Genomic DNA, 24,090 nt, shown 5'->3' with positions numbered 1-24,090 from the left:
AGTGAAATAGAAGACCCTATAATGGATATTCTGAGACTGAAAAGTCAGGACAGACTTGTTTCTAGTTCAAGTCTATGGACCTAAATGTTTAATATGAAGAAAAATCAATGACCAGCCTCCTGCTAAATTCTCTGGACTTTGTTCTGAATAAGTTTCCTCAATTTACATAGCACAGCACTGATGCCGCTGACAAATTCCAAAGCAGCATGCAACAGTGGTTCCTAATTGCTTGAGCATTTATCATGCACGAGAGACAGGAGGGAAGTTGTCTCATTTTGTACAGCTCAGTTGCATTTCTTATCTCTGAAGTACACTTAAGCAGCAAACGGGGACTTAAGGTAGCTGCCTGAAAACCAGCATCCATTAACATGCATATCTTGGAGGGGAAATGAATTGGTTTTGCTAAAACAGAATACAATTCGACCTCCTCCTGCACGTTAATTTTGCCTATTTTCTCTCTTGCACATTTTAAAAATTAGGGGCTGTGTCTGGTTTACCCACACGAACTCTCATGTTCACATTTTCTGAGTTGCGCCTTTGTTGGTATTGTTCTGGGAATCATTTTTAAAAAACATTTTGATGCATTTCCAAAATGCCCTTTGGGATCAATTTACACCTGGTAATATTTTTCTAAGAAGTCACTGGAGGTGCTTAACAAATGTATACTTAGGCATCTCCTACCTCACAAGTCTTCTGGGCAGGTTTTATCTTTTAAGGAAACAGTACCCCTATACAGTCTACAAAGAACACTTGATTTCTATGTGTGAGACTAGGAGAGCAGGAAAGCTGAAATTGTATTTATGCACTCTTGAATGCAGATCCTGTTAGTGAGTTCTGCTGATTATTGAAGCAGTCGCAGACTATGCCTACTGTTCCAAGAATTCAAGTCCCATTAAGATGTGAACCCAAATAAACACACAATGATCATGTGGCTTAGTAAGCACAGATGCACCTGTTTGTCTTTGACAGGCTATTAGAGATGAATAAAATACTTTTGAGTTATGCCCTGAGAAACATAGATTGCCCCTTGAAGTGAGGTTTAGAGTTCACACACATATGTAAGTGTGTATATATATGTGTGTGTGTGTGTGTGTGTGTGTATGAGGGACCTTCAAAAAGTTCTGGGGAAAATGTTTATTTTGAAAAAACTCTGCATGGATTCCAAAAATTTTGCCCCAAAGTAAGCTTGTCTTTTAATTTCATCTTCCACAAACTTTTTGAAGTACATAGATAGATCCTGAAAATGCTCTGTGTAGACAGCTTTTTGTATGTTTATTTATTTTTATCTACTTGAAAGGCAGAGTGAGAGAGAGAGAGAGAGAGAATATCTATCTGCTTGTTTACTCCCCAAATGCCCATAACAGCCAGGGCTAGGCCAGGCTAAAGCCAAGAGTCTAGAACTGCTTTCAGGTCTCTCACGTGGATAGCAGGGGCCCAAGTGCTTTAGCCATGATCTGCTGCCTCTCAGACTGAATTAACAGGAGACTGGATGGGATGAGGAGAAGCCAGGGCTTGAACCAGGCCTTCTGATATGGGATGCAGCAATCCCAAGTGGTGGCTCAACCCACTGTACCACAATGCCTGTCCCTGTGTGGACAGTTTTTTTTAATGATAAGAACCTTATTACACCCCCTTACTGTGCTCTACTTCTATATGCAACTTCTAAAGTGCATCAAGTAAGGTCAAGCTATACAATCAAGCAAATTGTCTTCGTACAGATACCTCTTGGAGTTTGATGGCACCTGCCTTCTTACTCTTTGGCTCATCTGAACCCCCAGATGCCTTCCTTCCTCACCATTGATCTGGGCCAGGCATTGGTCCTAGAGTCTTGTTTATGTTCATTGCCCTCCTGCGTAGCAAGGGTAATTTGGTAAAAATAAATGAATAAATTAATAAATCAGCAAAGGAGGTGCAATTATTTTTCTAGTGTTTCTTTAAACTTTCGGTAAGGCTGACATAGAATTTGCTAATAAGTTATTGATATTCAGTCTGCCTATCCTATATTCCATCAATGCCAAAGTGATATTAGTTCATTGGTATATTTTCCATCTACTCATATTTGCCTTCTTAGTGCTTACAAGTAAGGAAATGAAAATGGAGTGTTTAAAGGCCAAGAGTAAGCAGCACGGGAAAGGGACAGAAAAACAATTGTAAATGGGCCCCTCAGTTTCCTTGATCAGACGTTCCAGGATAGAATTTACACATTATCATGTTCCACATGAAAGCTCTGGGAAGTCATTTTGTAAATCAGGATCACCTCCACATTTGAAACACAGACAGTTGACTTTATTAACTCTACTGAAAAACCAAGTATCTGAAACAGTCAATTCTATCACAAAGCAGGAAAACTTATGAGAGCAGAGACAATATTGGTAAGAAAAACATGAATCTGCACACGATAAATTTACATGAACACATTTATTGCAAGTAGCTCTATGGGACGGCAAGTCAGATATATATATATATTTATTTATATATATATATATATAAACACTATACAGAGTTGCAAGGTTGTCTCCCAAAACTGCAAATGCAATGTTTACAAAGAAAAGAAAGTCTAAGAATATTTACAAAGGAAGACAAAGCCAGAGCAACTCAAAGCAGATCTGTAAAGCAGAAACAGTAAATGTAAAGACTGTTGAAACTGTCAAGTTTTCGCTTTTACTGACCAAGTGAGTATGTCTGATACCAAATTAAATGTAGAGGTCACAAAAAATCGTTCCATCATTGTTTTGTTTCTTAACAGCAGCATAAACTGGTAGCTGGAAGGTAAGTGATATGCTGGTACACATATTCTACAAAGATTCTTCCAGCACAATACTGAATAAATTGTGTCTGTAAACTAAGAAGTAGTGTCAAAAAGATTGCATATTTGTTATGCTTACTGTGACTATTTGTACCTGTTACTATTTGTATGTACTGTTATGTATGAAGTCTCCCATTCATTTATTCAGCGATGTTATATCTGTGCTGTCCCCTCTGCACCCTGTCTGCTGGCAGCCCTGAACCTAAAATGCAAATAAAAGTGTTAAAGCCTTTTCCCCAAAATAATCTTCCCTTCCCACAATTCTGAACGATTATGACTTAACTGACTTGAATATAAGATAGTGACAGAAGGCTTGAATAAAGGCTGCCAAAAAGAGCACACGGTTATCATAATGAACAAAAGCCACACTGCAATATTTCATTAGGTTGGGAAAAGAGAGGAACAGAAGGAACTGATGAAGTTGATGCCCTAGCAGTGACCAGTAACTGGAGTAGTGACTGGTACCCTAGCCACATCCCCTCCTCAGCATCACTCACAAGGGGAAAAACAAAGAGCCCCCCCCCCAATCCCTTTTGTTGGTAGGCAAGGAAAAACAATACAAGTCGACTTAGCTCTTTGGAAAGGTTAGTTTAGCAACATGTACTGTAAGCCTGCTGAAAGATAGAAGTACACGTTCAAAGACATCAAAACCCGAGTGGCGATAAACTTCAGTTAAATATTACACTATTTCAAAGTTGCACATTAAATGCGAAGCAATTTTTTTAAGAGTTACGCACAACAGGTACATCAACAATCACGTGTTCACAGGTGCACAAAGGTGTGCATACACACAAATATGTGCATGCACACACACACTAGCACTCACACACTTACACACTCACACACTCATACCCATCTGTGATATGATGAGGTTTGCCAGTGATGGTACAACGAGCCAAGATGTGTGTACCACCACGTAACAAAGCTCTAAGCAAGCTTCAAGACCTTTGCACCTATCCTCTGTGGCCACCACCCGTTGGTGTCATGTTCTCAAAGGTCCAGGTTCCTAAAATCTTAACTCAGTTTCCATCAGAGGCAAGCAACAGTAGGAGGAGGGAGCTTGCTCTGATTGTGTGTTTTTTTTTTTTTTTTGATTGGTACATCTCATATCAGCTCATTGTTCAGGAGGAAACAATGCCTTATAAGAGGTTCCTTTTGGCTTGCATTTTAGTCTGAATTTTGCTTGATAATTGCACACTAATTGCTTGAATGTGGGAAACTGATCTATTTATAGGAGTCCTGGGCACAGGAGGGAGAGTGTGTACCATGAAGAAGGCTAGGAAGAGGGGAGGGGAGGAGGGTGACCAAAAAGAGGCCCAGATAGGTAGAGAGGAGCTGAGTGAGGAGGAGAGTTTTGAAGAAGCTTGCTTCTTTCATGAGGAAAACGTTGGTTTTAAAAGAACATGAAAAGAGTAGGTTTGGAAATGCTCAATGGACTGACAGGCAGAATACCGCAGGGTTGTAAATGAGCAAATGGATCATCTGTCCCTCAGTTGTGCCATGCAAATGTTGGAAATGCCCGATCAAGATATCGGTTTAATTGACATTTAATTAATATGGACAGAAAGTTGCAGTTTTGTTATGAGCCAAAACTGAGATATCTGCCCTTTAGTTCTGCCTGTCTGTCAGTTCAGACATTAAATTCCTTGATCAAGAAATGTTTTTGTGTATGTACTACTCAGACAAAAGGATTCTAGATCATACCTACCCTCTCGTTAATACACCTTTTTCTTTATCTGCTGTTATTCAGAGGCTTTTAAAATTCAAAATTAAAATGTACACTGTCAGTATTGGAATTGGTCACATTTACACATATTGTAAATAACACTTTTAAAGAAAGAAAAGGTTAAGAGGTGCTCACTTTTATAGTTTTTGTTTCCTTTCAAAGAGTCAAACTGGGGAGGAAAACAAAGCACAGTGTGAATACTCTCAATTCCAAATCACTGGCTCCATAAGGCAACAGTATGACCAATCTGCAGGAACAGGATTATCCACCTGCCACAGTCCACGTGTTGGCGTGCAGAAACGTAGGTTGTTCTCTATTCAGAAGCTTCTGGAGTTGCTTTCTTTTAGGTAGATCTAGCGTAGACGAAGATGAATCTCTGTAACACCACTTTTCTTCTAGAATGTATTTTTGTGGCGATGTAATCACTCTACAAAAAAAGATAAAACAAAGGTTATTTCAGAATTGAGATGAAGAGTTTTCACCCCTGACCTCACTCTAAAACAAAATCTAACTCGAAGTTTTGGAGAGATACTGAGGAGACTGCCTTGGCATGGGTGCGCTTAATCAGCTCTGCTAGCTGCCTGTGACGAATACCAGCACAAGCCAGTCAAAGACCCAAGAGCAGTTCCTTTGTCTACGTCCTTTTGCCACCCGGACATTTCTAGCGGCTGACGGCTTTGCAGTTATGTGCACTGCTCCACTTCCAGTGAGCCTGGCATTAGGCTACCATTGTTTTTCCTTCTCCAACATGCTTGATTATGCCTTCACCAGATCACGTGGCACACATCAGCAGATTTAAGTATGGCCCTGGTAATAGCTTTTAGGCTTGATCAATGAATGTCTTCTAAAAGAACAAAAATCATAACTGCAAAGGAGGTTTGACTGGAGTCCCCATCAGCCTAATAAAAACAGAGTTCCAGTATTAGTCTCTAGGCTTTCTACTTATTGAGACAGTGCATAAGAGAGGGTGGTGGTGGTTGAGGTGGGAATCAGGCATAGATGAAGGTGCTGGACTGGGGATAAATGGTCAGCAAATTGATTATGGGAGGCCGGTGTCACATAAGATTGGGTCATATCCATGTCCCCAGTATTCTATTTCATTTGAGACAACCTCAACAAATCCATGCAAGGAACCTTTTGGAGTTGCCTTCAGTAAACCAGAAATATAAGCTTTAACTATTCATTGTTTCATCAGAAGTTTTCGAAATGTACCCAACTTGCAACTGGAAGGTGCATCTAAGGTCTCCAGTCCCCTTTCACCTTTATGTGGCTGTTGGGCATGATTCACTTAGAGGTCTGTTCCTCCACAGTAAGGAGCTTAAAAAAATAAATGGCCTAGAGTAGTAAAGCTATTCAGTTTTCCTGTCAGCCGTGGACTTAGGAAGTTTTCGATCCTGGGTATCTAGTTTATACAGGAAGAAAGCCACCTGGGATAAGCACAGGTTAACCGTGGAAGTCCATATTAGCAACTATGTTATTTCCTGCAAAATTAGGTGCACTCAGCAGCAGACATCAGCTACGTGTTTTTACCTGAAATTCAAGGTTAGAAAGGTACATCACCTAATATAATTGACTATTTGGTTTTACAATGAAAATATCATCATGTGTTCAAGTAAGCATACTGCATGTACTTTAACAGGAATTTCTTATTATTTGATATGATACATTGCATTTCAAACACATTTTTTTCCAGAAACATATCAGCTAAGCTCTATATAGCTACCCCATCAACAGTAAGCCTGAAATTAGGACGCAGTCTTCTTTCTTTCTTCATTTTTTGTCAATGACAGGGGCTCTACTAAAAATGACACGTATTTCACTTGCTTTCCTATGACACCTACACCAGCATTGAATGAATGCTTTATAACTTACTAAAATCTGTCAAATAACTGTAACTTCAAGTTAACTTTACAAAATAGATCTGTCAATTCTTGGTAAACTGCTAGTAGAAAGGAATAAGACTATCTGAAACAGGATAATCCCAAAATAATTTGATTTGCTTTCAAAATGCATTATGGGAACTTGAGCTACAGATTTGCCTTTATAATCCTGTTTCACTTAGGCCAATATTAAAATTAGCTTACATTCCCTGAGCACATTCCAAAGAACAGCATAAGGAAGTAACTCAGAAGCTTTCTGGGTGGCAATGGAAAGAAATCCGAGGTCAAAACTGAGTCATGAACAGTCCCCACAAGGGCTATTAAAGGGCTGACAATTCAACCGTAGATGTGTCTCCTGTTCATTTTTATAGTAGTTTACCGACAGCAAGGCAAATGGCAATGATTTTAATAACAAGGTCTGGTTTTAATGTATCAGTCACATTAATAATGACATGTCACAAATAATTACCTTGTTGTATATTCTTGTTTTCCAATTAATCAAAGACTCTTTTAATGACAAGTTAATATCACCCCTTTTAATGGGTGGTATATATATACCATTCAAACAATTATTCACTGCAAGAGAGAAAACTTCAATGGATTATGACGCTTCAAAACACTTCTCTCTTCCTCCAAAATCTGGCAGGTAGCATTTTCTTCTCAAAAGCTAATGAAGTGAACACTCTGTTTCCATGTGTGTCTGGTGCAAACCTGCACATCAATCTTTAGTATACTACTAAAGCACACATGACTTCAATATCCCTGGAAATCTGCAGGGGAAGCAAAGCAGGGAGTTCCTCCTGGGCAGTGCAGACCTCTTTCCTAGGAATCATGAACATGTCTCTATTACAGTCTAAAACAGCAATGGTCCCCCTGCCCAGAGCAAGGGGAAAGTATACCAAAATCTCCAGTTGTTCGCTCATTCTCTTTACATTCTCCCCTGTCTTCTTGTCTCAACTATCTTTTCAATTCCAATTTTCATAGAACTCAAAAATGTCTTTCAAGGTCTTTTAAAAATCCTCACTCTGTTCATTAGTATGCTATCCCAGGGATCAACTGCTGATCACATAAATCGGGGCAACCAAGTAAAGTGTTGAAGGAAACTAAGCAAAAGGAAATACAGAGAAATGGAAGAGTATACTCCAAAATGGGTACATAGTAACACAGTTATATTATTTATCATTGTCTCTGGAGTACACGAGCTAGCTTCCAAAAGTTCACACAAAATGTAATGAAAATAAGTTTATTTTTGTGCAAAAACAATTTTGGATACTATGCATAGTTTTTTTTATAATTGCATTTCCATGCACTTAAAAAAAAAGATTATTGGGGCCGGTGCTGTGGCATAGCAGGTAAAGTCGCCGCCTATAGTGCCAGCATCCCATATGGGCACCAGTTCAAGTCCCAGATGCTCCACTTCCAATCCAGCTCTCTGCTATGGCCTGGGAAAGCAGTGGAACATGGCCCAAGTCCTTGGGCCCCTGCACCCACGTGGGAGACCCGGAAGAAGCTCCTGGCTCCGATCGGCGCAGCTCTGGCCGTTGTGGTCAATTGGGGAGTGAACCAGCAGATGGAAGACCTCTTTTCTCTCTCTCTCTCTCTCTGCCTCTCTGTGTAACTCTTTCAAATAAATAAGTAATCTTAAAAAAGATTATTTATTTAAAAGGCAGAGATACAGAGAGAAAAAGAGAGACAGAGGGAGATCCTCCATCCACTGGTTTACTCCCCAAATGGCCACAATAGGCCAGGAGCTTTTCTGGGTCTCCTACATGGGTGCATGGGCTCAAGCACTTGGGCCATCCTCCACTGCCCTCCCAGGCACATTAGCAGGGAGCCGAATCAGAAGTGGAAGTGCTGGGATGCCAGCACTGCAGATGGAGGCTTAACATTCTATACCTCAGCACCGGCCCCTCCATGCACTTTTTGAAACCCCCTAATGTATAATTTTTATTTTCAATTAAGAACAGGTCACACCTTCCCTGTAACCTGGACTTGATAAAAATGAAGTGCTATCCCTTAAGGGTGAAACCGTGCAATAATTGCTGCTAGTCTTTACAACACCAATCCTGCCAGACTATTATCTCCTACATAGATCAGATGATAAAATGCAACTTCTCCCCATGGTGGCAACAGCTTGGTGACAGAAAAGCCAAAAGAATCTGTAAGGGAAATGGATGACACTTGTAAAACCTCCTTCTCAGAGTTCAGCTCAATTGGTTCACACCTGTTAGCTGGTCCTGGACCACTTCAACATGGTTGTTTCAGTCTTGATAAGAACACAAACTGGGGCTGGCGCCGCGGCTCACTAGGCTAATCCTCTGCCTGCAGCGCCGGCACACCGGGTTCTAGTCCCGGTCGGGGCGCCGGATTCTGTCCCGGTTGCCCCTCTTCCAGGCCAGCTCTCTGCTGTGGCCAGGGAAGGCAGTGGAGGATGGCCCAAGTACTTGGGCCCTGCACCCCATGGGAGACCAGGAGAAGCACCTGGCTCCTGGCTTCGGATCAGCGCGATGCGCCGGCCGCAGCGCACCGGCCACGGCGGCCATTGGAGGGTGAACCAACGGCAAAAGGAAGACCTTTCTCTCTGTCTCTCTCTCTCTCACTGTCCACTCTGTCAAAGAAAGAAAGAAAGAAAGAAAGAAAGAAAGAAAGAAAGAAAGAAAGAAAGAAAGAAAGAAAGAAGACAAGACCACAAACTGGGAATCAGCTACAGGATTTTCATCCCAGGGCAGCTTGTCCACCACCTCCCAACACACACTTGAGCCACTTTGGTCTGCTGCAAAGTTACCACCAACTTAAAGAATGCAAGTTACGAGAATCCTAATACCGGCAGTTTCCAATTTAAAAGACACATGTTCTAAGGCTCATTGTTTGGTCGATACTCAGAGTAAACTACCTCATAGAAATCAAGTCAAGGAAATGGTAGGTAGGTTCATGGTTTCACCTACACACATCTGTATTTAACCTACGCAGTTCCTGAACTAACAGAGGAACTGCTTTGAGTACACGCAGCCATCATTTCTGCGTAAAGATGCATTTGAAGTTTCCATCTATGACTCCAGGAAAATATGTCTTCCAGCCATGGCAACAAAAACAGTGTTCCCTAATCTGAAGTGGCTGGAACAGTTTCGGGCACAGTGACCCCAGAGAGGAAATGGTAAGAGCTGCCACCACAATAAGGACTCCTTCATGTGGGGTAGGGGGCTTTGACGAGGACAGGCTGGTATCCCTTCAAGGCTGGAGGTACAACATCTGTAGTTCAGACTTTTTTGTTTTAAGATTTACTTATTTTAAAGGCAGAGTTACAGAGAGAGAGAAAAAGAGAGAGAGAGAGAGAGAGAGAGATCTTTCATCCACTGATTTACGCCCCAAATGGTTGCAATGGCTAGGGCTGGACCACACTGAAGCCAGGAGCCAGAAGCCTCTTCCAGGACTCCCTCTTGGATGCAGGAGTCCAAACACTTGGATCATCTTCCCCTGCTTTCCCAGGAGCATTAGCAGGAATCTAAATCAGAAGGGGAGCAGCCAGGATTTGAACTGGCTCCCATATGGGATGTGGCCTTACCCACTACACCACAACACTAGCCCCAGTTGCTCAGACTTTTAAAGGCACCATGGGTGCCCATGTGAGTATTTTTCAAGAGGAATTTAGAGATAGAGACTCCATTGATATTCTCTCTAAGTTACAAGTCTACAAGTCAAGAACTAGTAATCTTAGGACAAATGACATAAATTGTGAAAAATTAGCCAAAGTGACTACAATTGATGGGGAATCGGATATTCTTAAATTCAGAAAGTCTGGCTAGCATCAAACATATTGTGGTCAATGCAACCATAAAAATAGCTTTAGCAACCAGCACAGCAGCCTCTGTGCCAATAAGTGAGAGCCCAGCAAGCAGCCACAGCTTTGGAAAGAGTACAACAAGTACCTCTACATGGAAGGCTATTCCTGCAGGCTAAGCATGAGCGGGCTGGGAACTAGCAGTGAGCAGCAGCTGGGGAAAGGAGTTGTCTTGGGCCCTGTGGGACTCCCAGAGTGGTCCTCACTTTTTCAGGCAGAGACAAATCAGGAAAGGGCATGTTTTCCTGAAATTATGGGAACAAGTGTGGAAAAGGTTACATGAAGGCAAGACTCACAGAATACAACCATCAAAAACTGAATAAGAAGGGTATGTCAGGAAGCTGGGGGGAAAACAGCAGTAACCACGGGGCCGGTGCTGTGGCGTAGCAGATAAAGCCTCTGCCTCTGATGCTGGCATCTCATCTCAAGTGCCAGATACTCCTCTTCTGATCCAGCTCCCTGCTAATGCTCCTGGGATAGTAGCAGCAGATGGCCCAAGTCCTTCGGCCCCTGCACCCACATGGGAGACCGGGAAGAAGCTCCTGGCTCCTGGCTTCTGCCTGGCCCAGCCTCAGCTGTTGCAGCCATTTGGAAAGTGAACCAGCGGATGAAAGATCTCTCTGTCTCTTTCTCTCTCTCTCTGTAACTCTGCCCTTCAAATAAATAAAATAATTCTTTTTTTTAAAAAAAAAAGCAAATAGCAGTAACTTTTTCACTTTGCTAAGTAAATATTTAAGTGCACATTTTCCATTCTAACATGAATTAATTCCTCAGTTCAAAGGTATCCTCCGAAGGAACGCAAATCTAAAATAGTAATATGTCTACATTAAAGAAATCCTTTAAAATTCCCATTTCTCAAGTGTGACCTCTACTTAAAAAAGAAAAGAAATGGTGGAAATGTAAAACTATATAACCAATGTTCACTGCAGAACTGTCAGGGAATGTATTTCAGGTCAAATGGCAAGTGAAATACCTTGGCAATGTTATCAATAGCTTTGAAATTTGCAGTCCAATAGATGTGCTCAACACTGAGTGCCTGGTGGGGTCCATTTCACTATTATAATAGGTAGCTTTCAAAGTCTCCCATTTCTCACTCAGGACCAAGCAATGTGTTCCAGTAAGTGATCCTCACCATCTAAGAGCCTGGCAGCACCTCTTAGACAAAACATACTGCAGGCTTTAATTAAGCATTTTACAAAAGCTATTTTCCAATACTGCCAATAAAATGTCTGGGCTATTTTTACATAGTCTTAAAGCCTTAAAAAGGTGCTAAACAAAATGAATTTAATTTTAAACAAGGACTTTTATGTACCAACGCTTCTAAAATCTGCTTGCCTGAATGCCAAAAGCAAGTTTGCTTTTTAAACAAATGAAAAGCCTCTATGCCTACAAGTGCTTTTTTTCGTCTACCTGCCGTATTTTATACTGTGTTGCTCACTGCAATGGTTTATATTAGGATATCAGATTTTGTACAGGAGGAAAAAATTAAATGAAAAGACTTTTGCTATAACTGGCATATAACCCTGGCTTTTTAGGAAATCCAAGGAAATGTAACTTCAGTTAAGGAAACGATCATTATTGGAAGCTTACTGCATGCACTCTCAATTCACTTTTTTTCTTCCAAAGTTTCAGTGGAATCTAAATAGATGCACAGACTATTTGCATTTGGGAGGTAAATATTAGCTAACCCCTCCCCAGATCAGATTATGACATTCAATTCCAGCACAGGTCAAATTATTTTATTTGAAGAACCATGGTTCTTAGCAATGAAAATTGTTAAATTCAAAGTAATGAAAATCAGCCAAGCCCTGCCAGATGGTCCCCAGTTATAACACTTTCAATAAGCCACTTACAATGAATTTGCCACTAATAAATTCAGGCAAGCTGGTAATTTGTCCCAGCCCTTGACTATATCATAATCTTTCATCAATAGGAAAATACAGGTTAAACACCTGATTAAAGGGAGGTGTGATGTGCTGAGCTCGAAACCAGATGTATGGGATTAGATTTTCAGCTCTGACACTTACCTTTTTGACCACAGGAAAAATCTTAACACCAGCTTCATTTCCAAAACTTACCATCCATCAGTAACGTAATGAATGTGAATGTGCTTTGCAAACTATAAGGCAATCTGCAACTGAAAAGCATTCCCTCAAATCAACAAGTTAACAACTTAACAGCCCTTTTTAAAAATCATACACACAATTCCTTACTTCTGCCTACACTGCTCAGTTGCACCTGTTGCAGTGTGAAATTTGTTTGGGTCCCTTTGAAAAGCCTGAGTTTGTTCCCAAAACAGTTCCCTGCCAAAGACTTGAAGTATTTTGGTTAATGTTTGGCGATTAGGGAGAGGAAAAGAAAGCAAGGGTTCTTGCTTGAATTTTTATGAATGTGTGGTAGTCTGCTGTGCTCAATTAATGCCTTAGTACTTGTTTAAAGTTGATGCTTTGCTAGTGGCCAAAATTTTTACTCTTAAAATAGAATGAATGCAAATGAATAATGATTGCCAACAACTTTAGCTAACTTTAATTGAATGAGGTCTTCTTTAGTTGTTATAGGTCAAATACCTCATTATTCCAAACGACTGTCCAATTTTGTGGGGGATGAATGCTGCCTAAGTGACCCATCAGTGGTAACTGGAAAATTTCTGCTATATGGAGATTTTATTCTAGTAACTTATAATAAATAATTTCGAGGCAATAAACATAATTTGCTCTCAGCACATATAATTGATAGCAGCAGGATGTGGCAGTAGCACACTCCATGTCAAATGCAGGTTAGGACTGCAATTAAACCACATGGGAAACTACATTCTCCCCCTGAATGTTAGTGCCCATTAATCCAAGTGCTTAACATGCAGGGATTCCTTTCCAATAATTACTTAAAATTATTTCATTTATAAAAAAAGTCACAGCCAGGTTACATTTCTTGGTGTTTCTAATCGATTTGAACAAATGCCATTATGTATTGACTTATATTGCAGCATGACTATAGGTAAATGAGATTACATAGTCATTTTGTGTTACTTGAAAAAAAAAGGTCCCACTGATTTATAATCTCACTTCATTAAATAATAAACAAATTCCACCCAGAAAAATCTCAATGCTGAACAACCATGTAAAGTCCTTTAAATGAAAAGTAAAGATTTACTAAAACATGTGACTTGAGTAGAGAATTTAATTCAGTTTCCAAATCGTAATAGTAACTATAACCACAACACTGATAACAGCTTGATAATGATTCATATGTGGCACTTGTTATGTGCCACACGCTGTTCTAAGTACTTTCCAGAAGTTAAAATTACTTTTAGAGATAAGTGAGTCCTAAAGACTGTGCCTTTGTTCCTCTGTCAAAGTTGTTCTTTTTCTGTTACATAGCAAAATGAAGATAGATCTGAAATGGGTTAAAATTAGCCTATATGTTTATAGTCCAAAAAAGCACCCCCCAGATTCATCCAGCCTGTTCTTTACATTTCCCAAACAACATTCTACCTTATTAATTTACATTAATATGCCCAGCAAAGTCATTTCCTGTAATGAGTTGTTTTGCCACCACCCCTTCCTCTGACGTCCCTTCTACATAATCTCTGAAAATTACATGCAGAGATCACCATAGGGACTAATCATTTTGCCAAGAAAAGAAATAATCAAGTTTAACTGTTGAATTTTCATTTTGGTATTAATCCAATAACACAATGAAAATATCTTAGATTTAATGTTCCAAAGTGTTTCCACATTCATTCTCTTATTTCAACCTTAGCTCCTGCCTCTCAGTAAGATATAACCTCTTTGCTTAGTCAATCAACAAAGGTAGGGAGTTCCTCCACAAGCAACACACTTAGAGAAAGTTAAATCCAAAATAGCTGTAACATCACAAATCAGTAATTTATGCTAAAATGATGGCCAATGGTTCTAGATACTCCTTAGGAAGTCAGGGTTTATTTGAGGAACAACAAGATGTCACTGTTTTTAATTTGGGTTTAAACAAAGACTAAAGTATTGAAAAGTACAGACAAACCTCTAGGAAAGTGTATTCTTTCTGAAGCACCGCAGTGGTATAGGCAGCTACTTCGCTATATCACCTACATCAAAATTTTAAACCATATCTTCAACAATTAGGTTCAAACCATAGCTTGAGGCCAATTTTCAGGTGTACTTTACAGAACAAAGTAGATCTGTTCTTGAAAAGCTGATTAGGAATTAAATTCTTGGAAATAGAATTATATATTTTAAATGCATACTTATGGTAATAGTGCTGTGTGTGTGTGTGTGTGTGTGTGTTGGGGAGGGGCTCACAATTTACAAAGAGATCTGAATTGAATCATTTGGCAAGCCAAAGCATCCTTTTGTTGTTTTAATGATCACTCTTTAATGTGTCCGTGCTGCAAATGTGAGTTTTTGTATGGCCAGTTTTCTACAGCAGGGGGAGAAAGGGAAAGGGAGGGGGCTACACCTGCACTAAATAGGGAGCTTGTTAGGTGACTGTTGTGATCAGTCCCCGACTTGTTCTGCCTGATCAGGCACAGTGGGCACAGATCCAATCACAAAAGCATTCCACAGAGCAAGCAAAGCAAAAATCTTCACTAAACTGACTACTGGAATGAAAACTGCTGGGGTCCATCCCTTCCCTTCACTGGGAAAGAAGCATATTCTACTAAAGAGAAAAGGCAGTCCTATGGAGACACCATCTTCTGCAATCATTTCTTGAGAATGTCTCAAGACACACTGATGACAACATCGTGCAATGTGGATTTCTGCTAAGTCTTGGTTCCAAATCCCAGAGTTCCCACTCTTCCTTCTTCCTTTGGAAAATCAGCCCTTTAGACAGTTCCCACTGCTCCACAGTAGACTGCCCCTAGGCTCAGGTCTTCCTCCAGCTTTCTTATCTTGCTTTCCTTGCTTTCTAAGAAGACACACCAATTCAATATTTCCAATGCTTTTTAAACCTTTGAAACAATATTCATATCCATGATCAAGTGGTCACCACATACTCTTTAAGGAGGGCGGGGGTGGATTAAAAGAAGAAAATAAGGCACAGCAAACATGACTTGCTCATCACTACCAGTGACAGAGCAAAGGAACACTCCAGATTTCTGGCAAGTGATCGCGTGTGAAAATAAAACAATAATCAACACAAAAGCCCATTCCAGAACCGAAAGCTGTCTTCTTTTAGTCACCTGCTGTTTTGGATTGCGTATATTTTGTTCCCCTCCCTACCACCCAGACATTCATTCTAACCACTGAGATTTCATTGACGAGGTAAATCACAGCAAACTACCATAACAATGACTCCTGTTAACAAAGTGACTTTCAGAGCAGAAAGTCACCCCCCCCACAACGTTAACAGCTGTCATTGAATAATATTGCATGCTCTTATTAAATTCCTGCGCTTAACTTTGGGCAGTTGTAGGGAAGCAGGTTTCTACTGTCAATTTGCAAATAATTTATGATGCCCTGCTTTGCATTATTACTGTATGCTGGGGGAAGGATGTGTGAAAGCTTATTCATGATACATGCCCTTGAGATTTAACCGTTCCTAAAACAGTAGCACCCACGTTTCAACAGTAATTGGTTCTGCAGATAAAAGCGTCAGTTGATGCCAAGATCAAAGGGGGTATTGTGCGAATAATTAAAACTGAAGTTCTCCTCCATGTCAAATCGCACCAATTCAGGAAATATTAGCCCCCGCTTATCCCTAACGTTGTACCACATGGACTCATTCATTAAGTAATGACTATTAACTTAAGGGAAATTGATTCTAAAATTACCAACCTCTTTTGGGAGAGTTAAACTTCTTGTAGTCAGGTTTGACAAGGCCCATTCTCAGGTAAAAGTTGTCACTGTCAGAATCTTCTCTCTCCGGGGGTCTCCGGACCCAGCGACGGCGAAGTGGCCGTGGGGGAGTGGCGGCCCGGCCCGCCCCATTCTCGCCTCTGACAAGGTCTGCGGGTGGGTTTGGGGCTCCAGGGCTCGAGCCACCGGCAATGTCTTGCACCCCGCTTAGCGCCTCGGCGTCCGCAGCAGCGGCGGCGGCAGCGGCGGCGGCGGCAGCAGCGGCAGCGGCAGCAGCAACAACAGGTTGGAACCAGCGGGCGGAGGCGGAGTCAAACCCAGCTGCGGCCTCGAAGCTCGCGGCGGCTGCGCCGATGCCCGGGGCAGCGGCGAGCGCCGAGGCTGCAGCTAACGCCCGGCCCACGGCTAAGGTTGGCGCTGCTGCCCAAGCAGCAGCCGGGGCTGAGGAGGCAGAAAGGTCTCTGTCGAGGCTGTCAGTTGGAAAAGCTGACACTGCGGTTCTGGCGGCTGCAAAGAAAGTTTGCGAACGGCTTGGTGGGTGTCTTCTTCCGTGCTCTTCTTCCTGCAGCAGCCTAGCTACAGGTGGGGGGTCAGAGCATCGGCTAGGGGAGCGTGAAATGTCCATACAGCACTCCGAAAATGGGTCGACCACATAGATTCGACCTGTTTCAGCATCATAGCGAATGGCACTGTCAGCAAAAGGCACGGCTGGTGTCATCGCTGGATTGAAAATCACTTTGATGCAGTCCCCCTCGTCCCCATTAGCGTTGCTACCCGTGGCCCTGAGAGGAAGAAGAGGAAGTGGCCACCTAGCACCGTCCAGAGAGAAGGGGTTGGCACCTGGCATAGCCCTTAAGAAGAGATCTGAGAGGGTGTTTGCTGGGTTTGGAAATGGCACTCCGAACTCAACATTCAGGTAACTAGAAAAGAGTGAGTGTCTGGGATTAGCAATCGCACCCCACGAACCTGGCAGTCCTTCAGTGGAAGGGGCTGGCATATTGCGAACTCTTTCACTGAAGTCAGCGTTGACGTAGTCAGCTTGTCTCTGCTCACTCCTGGGCTTTTGCAGTTTGGGCTTCATTGTATTCCCTTTTATCATAAGAGAGAGTCGGTTAGGTCTCTTAGCCTTATTCTTTGGGGGCCCATCATCTGAAGGCTTTAAGGGTGCCCCCCCATTTCTAGGCTTTGAGTGTGACCCCTCAACTGAAGGTTTTGGACCTGCATCTTGGGGGCCCCAGTTAGAAGACACTTCTTTGTCCGAGCCCCTTCCCAGGAACTTTCCAGGTAACATTGGCACATACTCACTGTGGTCACTCTGTCCCAAGGATGAACTCCGAAAAGGATTTGGCAGAGAGAAGTAGGAGCTCCAACTTTTCGAGGAAGCGCCACCCTGAGGATTTTTGGGGTTTTTTGGAATTGCACCAGCCCCAGGAGCCATAAACATGTAGTCACTGTCCCCATCATCCTTTGAGTCACCTTCTTTATTGGGATCAGCTGCCTTGGGAGGACTTGGGGCAGGTGGCGGGCTCTCTCGGGGAAACATCATCATGTACCCTCTGGCATCTTCAAAAGGTGGGCGAGAGTGGCGCTTTAGTGAAGCAGAGACTTTCTGAGGAGCCATTGGCATATAATCATTGGAGCTTGCCAGAGAAGCAGCCACCCCGGGCCTCATTGGCATGTACGCGTAATCCTCATCTTCATCAAAAGCTCTTGCTCTGTGGAGACCCCGAGCAGCACCTTCTGGGGTCTCCAGGTCTTTCAGTTCTTTGGCTTCTTTGCGTTCTTTTGTGGCTCCTCTGTCAGCACAAAAATAAAGTCGGAATCTTCCTCCAGACTTCCCCTTGCCAACAGCTGCCCCAGCTGCTGGGGGTGGAGGCGGCGGCGGCGCGGGAGGTGGTGGCATTTGCTTGCTTTGAGTTAATTTGCCAAAGTAGGATCTTTTCTTCAGAGATTTTCCACGGTCACCATCACCGTTGGAACCTTTCCCACGTCCTGAGCCCTTGTCCCCTTCAGAGTTCTTGCCTCTGCCCCAGCCATGGCCATCACCAGGTCCCTGACCACCGCCGGAGCCTTGCCCACCTCCGGGTCCCGGGCCACCGCCGGAGCCATGCCCACCGGTAGTGCCTCGTCCGTCTCTGGAGCACTGGTTTCCTCCTGAGCCCTGGCCACCTCCAGACCCCTGCCGGCGACTTGAGCCCTGGCCGCCTCCGGATCCCTGCTCCCCGCCAGAGCACTGGTTTCCTCCGGAGGTCCGACTACTGGAGCCTTGGCCACTTGAGCCATGCCCACCTCCCGAGCCTCGGCCATTTCCTGAGCCCCTGCTGTTCATGGGCATGTAGTCGTCTCCACTTCCCTCCTGACCCTCTTTGCTCTGGGGATTGCCTTCCTCCGCAGAGTTGCCAGAGCCGGAGCCGGAGCCAGCTGCTTCAGCAGACAGGCAAGCTCTGTCGCTAGCGGCTGCTTCACGGTGCGGGGCACGTACCTGGCTGGCTGGTAATCGGCGAAAAAACCTCGCTGGCATGGAAATCGCTCTCCTGGACCTGCGCGCTCTGGGCAGGTACAGTCTCCCTCGCCTGCAGGGGGGCACGGGCTCGCTGGGTGTCACGAAGCGCCTGGTGACGAGCATCTCGTCTTCCCCGTCACCGATGGCCCGGAGGTGGCAAAACTGATCAGTGCGGGACCTCCTGAGCCAGCCGCCGGGCTCGAGCGGCAGCAAGCCCAGGTGCCTCCTAGCGGACAGCAGGGTTAACAGGTGGGCACCGATGCTGATGCTGTAGCTGCGGCAGCGGGCTCTGTAGTCGTCTGCACTCAGGGCTCTCATCTTCTCCAAAAACAGCTCGTGCATGTTTTGGGCCACGACACAGTCATCCACCTGCATCCAGAGCTCTCCCGGACCGATGACCGTGGACCTGCCGACTTCCAAGAAGAAATACTGCTCCGAGTGCCCGCAGCGACGGATGCTCAGGAGCTGGACGACCACGCTAGCCACTTCGGTGTTGAGCCTCACGAACACGACCTCCTCGTCGGTAAGGCACAGCCGGAACACGCCGCTCAGCTCTTTTCTGTGCCCCAGCCCCCTGGGCTTGACTACTACCTGCCACACATCTCTGTAGAAGGGTGGCTCCGCCGCCGCCGCTGCCGCCCGCGCGGCCGGCTCTCGGTCCGCCAGTGCGCCGAGCGTGCCGCAGCGGCGGCGCTTGCTATCGAGGATGAGGCGGCTGAGCAGCAAGTACCAGCTTTCCTGTTCCGACTCGTTCTCGGCCACCATGGCGAAGTACTCGTCCTGGGTGAATAGGGCAATGAGGTGTCGGTACCTTGCATCGGCTCGCTGGCTCACCGAGAAGCACTGGTACAGGGTGATCACGCGCCGCGGGGGGATGAGCGCGGGGACCGCGGCGCCCGAGGCGGCCGCTGCCGCCGCAGCCGCCGCGGCGCGGACACTGTGCCGGAACTTCCTGGCATTTTCGTAGTATTCCAGCCGAGCTGGGGCGTCGGCGGTCTCGAGTTTAAGCACGAAGTAACGCTTGTGCCCATGCTTCTGCTTTCGCAGGTAGCCGCGTTTGCAGACTTCGTCCCCGACGGGGAGGTCCTCCTCCTCGGACTCGGAGTCTGACCGGGAGCCAGTGGCCGTGGAGAGCCACATGGCTCCCGGACAAGACGACCCGGTCCCAATGAGTGCGGTCGGCGGTCCCGAGGTAAGAAGCGGGGTGGTCGCCACCGCTGCTGGAGCTGTCGCCGCTGCCGCTGCTGCAGCCCTCAGTCTCCTTGTCGCTTGGTCGCGAGCGAAGGAGCAACTCGCCATGGTGATGCACGGTGGTTTTAAGGTGCGCGAAGGGGAGGGGGGGGTTCGGGGAAGGGAGGGCTGGGGAAAGAGGCCGTCTACCCTTTTCCGCCCGCCCCAGCCCCCTCCCGCCTTGGCCCGCGCCCCCGCCCACTTCACTCCGAGCGCGCGGCAGCGGGCAAAACAACACGTGACCGCCGCCTCACGCGGCGGCCGCTGCGGATCCTGCTACCGGCGCATTGGAGGGGAGCAGGCGGCCACCAGTAGAGGTGTGCGAGGGAGGGGGGCAGCGAGTCCGGGAGGCGGGGCCAGCCGCGGCTCGGCCGAGCCCTCTCTGTGAATCTCCCGGCTTGTGGGCCAGCAGAGGAGCGACAGGAAGGGTGCAGGGCTGCCTGGCCGCGCCCACCCTAGCTGGGAGTCCAAGAAGGCCAGAGGGAACCGGAGATGGCTCGGAGGGTCGGAGGAGGGAGAGGTCAGGGATCGGGGCTGGGCGGGGGCCCCACGGTCAGGGCTCCATTGGCTGGAGGAGGCGAGAGGTGGCGAGAGGTGGCGGGAGGCGGCGGGGCGCTTTCGGCGCCGGCGACACCGGAGAGCAGGACTGGCACAGTCGCGGGACGGTTTGTTTGTTTATTTGGGAAGCGGGAACCAGGTGAAACTGTTGCAAGGATCTGATTGGTTGGGACAGGAGCCAATGGGAGGGTCTGGCCTGAAGGCGGCCCTGAATTCATTAGTTTGGCGGGGGAAGGGGGGGGGGACGGAGAGGCGAGGGGGCGTGGCCGGGGTCCCTGAGTGGGCTTCGCTGCCTGCTTGTAGCGCACTCAGGCGGTAAACAACCCTCCGCAAGTCGCTGTTAATGGTGGTGATAAACTCGTGCAAATCCCAGAGCCCCGGGGACCCGGGGACCCAGTCGGGCACCCTCTCTCTTGCTCCTTGTCACTCCCAAACATTCTCTATTCCTGTCACAGCAGTCTGGTCCACTCTCTGCCACCGTGAGTTTCGGGGGGGGGGGGAGTGTCCCTGAAATACTACGTCCCTGAAAACGTTAAGGACCAGAGCCCTCAGACCTGCCGCCCACTGTGCTGCTGGCGCTCGTCGGCCCCGCTGGTCCGCTGACAAAAGCCCGCGACTCTTGAGTCCCACGAATAACGGTGATGCCTTCCAAATGAACCTAATCGTTAATCGGAGCGCATTCGTCGCCCACAAAACACAGGTTCGCTAAAAGATGGTGTTTCTGGCTGTACGATTAATGATAACTAGGAAAGCACAGATTTGGTGGGCTGCAGAGTCTACAGCCATGTTTTTCAAAAATCGGGATGTATTCTTCTGAAACCCATAAGTGTTGAGCTGAGATGAGAGTTTTCCGTGGGGGAGGCTTTGAGAGGTGCCTTCAACGGGAATTTGAAAATATAAACTTTTCTGTTCCTTGAGCGACATTGAAAAACTTTAGAAAGAGAAAAACTCCTACCCAGAACAAAGAACCATACCGAATAAATATATCCCAGTATATTTCACATCCCTCGCATCAAGAAAAGATCTTTCCTGACACCACAACCCACAACCTCCTGAACTAATTCATTCTCTCTCTCTCTCTCTCTCTCTCTCTCTTCAGGGGTGGAGATGGGTCGGGATTACATTGAAGAGTCTAAGCAGTGACCACATTTACAAAGAGGGATTCAACTGGAGAAAAGGGGAGACACACGATATTTTTCTTCACGGGAATGGAATGTCAGTTCGCCATTGCCCTAGGGTAAATACTGCAAAGGGTGTTATTTATAAAAGCTAACAGTATGCTAGGCAATGTATACATCATAAAAATACACCTCATCTTTGCTTTCTTGAGAATCTACTCTGTTAAAAAAACATATTTGAATAAATGGCTCCCTTTCGATGCTCTAATTTTGAAGGAAAAGAAATTGCTTTTGATTGTGCTGCAAATATTAGAAACGATCGTTAACATTCCCTGTGCTGCCAGTTGTTTATCAGCACAGTATATTCACAAGTGCAGGAGCAGCGGTGGTTTCTGAAAAGGGCTGAAGGCCGAATGAGTGTGGATGCTGAGAGAGCCCTGGCTGGGGCTGCTACCTGCGGGTTTCAGCTGCCTAGTCACATATGTCCGGGATTCGCTACACTTACAGCCAAAATAAGGATGAATACTCACTTGGAATTTTCGTGATAAACATTATGATATTTTATCAGTCTTGCTAAGCACAAGGTTTTGCATTAGAGAAAAATGTGAAAACATTGAGTTAGAAACAGCTTTGAAGAATAACATGACAGTTTTTAATCCATTGGAAGCATGAAAATGCATGTTATGTAAAATTTGGAAACCACTGTAAAGAAAAAATTTAAAAATTCTCGGGGCCTTTATTCTCCTGTGCATAGAGTTTTACATAAAGCACAAGCTCTTCAATATATGTAATTTTGTGTCCTATTGTTTTCACTCAGCATTGCACAATAATATGTACTGATATTAGTATGGATCAGCCAAAACATCACTTAAATGCAGTATAGTATCTCACACAGTTAAAATATATTAATATAACTGATTTTCTCTCTGCTTTGGGGTTTTTAGTGTGTTTTCATTTTTTTCAATATTATAAATATGCTGCAATGGGTATCTTGTTCCTGCAGCTTTTTTATGTTTAAGTTCATCCTTTGAGATGCAAACTGAGTACTAGAATTACTGAACTTAAAAGGAAGAATATTTGATACCTTATTTTTCAAAAATATTATATCAATTTACTCTGTCACCACATTTGCCAACATTGGTTATTCTTACTTTAAAAATAAATCACTAATATGGTGGATGAAATGGCATTCCGTTGTTTTAAATTGCATTTTTGTTTCCTAGTGAGATAAAACATTTGTGTGTAAGTTTACTGACAATATATTATCTACTATAAAATGTCTTTTAATGTCCTTTGCCCTATGGATTTGATTTTTAGTGATTTTTCCTTATTATTTGTGACTTGTTGACATAATAAAAAATGTTAAAACTCTATGTTTGTTGCAAGTGTCTTCCTTATTGATTTTGAAAATCACATTTAAATCAGATTTTCTTCTACTTTGAAAGATCTATAAATTTGGTATGTGGTAGTTTGCAGCACAGTTTAAAAGGCAGCAATCGACACACACACATGTCAGCATGATCACTTCTAACCTTTTAAAATATCTAAGGGAGAACGTAGTTTGTTCTCATGTCAACAAACTATAAGAGAGCGTCTAAATTAGTTAGATTTTAAGGCTCACTCTACAACAGTACTTTATAAGACATGATAGTTTAGGAGGAAAAGCCTAGTACTAGTTATTGTATTAACAAAGCAGTGTGGGAATAATTTGTAAAATAGCCATAGTGGAAAAGGAACAACAGTACTGAGCACTTTGTACACAGGGAGATTTTCGTAAGGGATTTACTCTGCGTTGCCTTCAATGGGAGAGGAACTGGCAAGTACGAGTCCTTGTGAACACCGAGAATGTTTGACTAGAAGGACATTATTTTCCTCCCACAAGTCAACCAAACCTCCTCCATTCTAAAGTTGTTCCAACACTGAGCTCTCCGAAGGAGACCATCATTACTGAATTGCACCAGATGCTTCGGCTTGTCTGACGTATATTTAAACTTTCATCTTCCTGGACAACTTAATGATATAGAATAGTTGTTTAGTTTAGGTCAGGTTTCCATAGGCAAAATAAAGCAGAGGGGTGGTACAGACATCTAGAGAGTCAGGCAAAAACTGGAGACTTTGTATTTGCCCTGAACTCACCAGATGGTTGCTTTACTGCTTTAACCTCCTTTGGTTGTAGATTCCTACCTTTTCATTTTTTGTTTTTATCTTTAGGGCAACTTACTGCTTTCAAAGTTAAAGTGGGTTTGCATGTCTATTTAGAATGTCTGCGAAATGTCTGGAACCAAGAGCCCGAAATACAGATTTTTTTTTCCTTAAACAACAGATAAGAAGTAATAGAATCCACAGTATTTATTATATTAGTTTTCCAGTTCCCCTGAAAAAAAGCAAAGTTGCAGCTGGCATTTTGCATCTAGAAACTAAGGTAAAGTAATAAACAAACACACTACCTTTATACCAAATCCCATCTAACGAAGAAACATGTCTTTAATGGGTTTGCCTTTAAAAGGAATTTCCTGTGATTTTGGTGTTAAAAAAGCAATTGTTTGAATTGACTAGTCAGTGATGATAAAAACTCGTCTGACTTCTTCCTTTGTGCATAAGGATAATACATATATGATCGTCAGTATTCCAAACTCAAC

General features: G+C 44.2%; 1 protein-coding gene across 3 annotated transcripts; it reads right to left on the bottom strand.

The window, feature by feature from the left end:
* Window positions 1–1,938: 1,938 nt before the first annotated feature.
* On the bottom strand, window positions 1,939–19,866 carry IRS4 (insulin receptor substrate 4). Of its 3 annotated transcripts, XM_089324841.1 has the most exons (3): window positions 17,348–19,866; window positions 16,022–17,131; window positions 1,940–4,959 (listed from the first exon to the last, which is right to left on the bottom strand). In XM_089324841.1, exons 1-3 carry the CDS (start codon window positions 19,842–19,844, stop codon window positions 4,955–4,957), a joined length of 3,612 nt encoding a protein of 1,203 aa, XP_089180967.1. In that variant the 5' UTR covers window positions 19,845–19,866; the 3' UTR covers window positions 1,940–4,954. The 3 variants fall into 3 exon arrangements, with proteins under 3 accessions (XP_089180966.1, XP_089180967.1, XP_089180965.1); XM_089324840.1 differs by having other exon boundaries at window positions 1,939–4,959; window positions 16,022–19,866; XM_089324839.1 differs by lacking the exon at window positions 1,940–4,959 and having other exon boundaries at window positions 16,014–19,866.
* Window positions 19,867–24,090: the final 4,224 nt, after the last annotated feature.

The sequence above is a fragment of the Oryctolagus cuniculus genome, chromosome X, assembly GCF_051225735.1.
Source record: "Oryctolagus cuniculus isolate XC-2025 breed Fujian yellow rabbit chromosome X, ASM5122573v1, whole genome shotgun sequence".
NCBI lineage: Eukaryota > Metazoa > Chordata > Mammalia > Lagomorpha > Leporidae > Oryctolagus > Oryctolagus cuniculus.
Note: the sequence above shows the minus strand (reverse complement) of the source record. Positions and strands in the feature narration are given on the sequence as shown.

What these genes read in the sequence shown, in the direction of transcription:
- IRS4 (XM_089324839.1), bottom strand. Translation starts at nt 19,844, where the DNA reads ATGGCGAGTTGCTCCTTCGCTCGCGACCAAGCGACAAGGAGACTGAGG.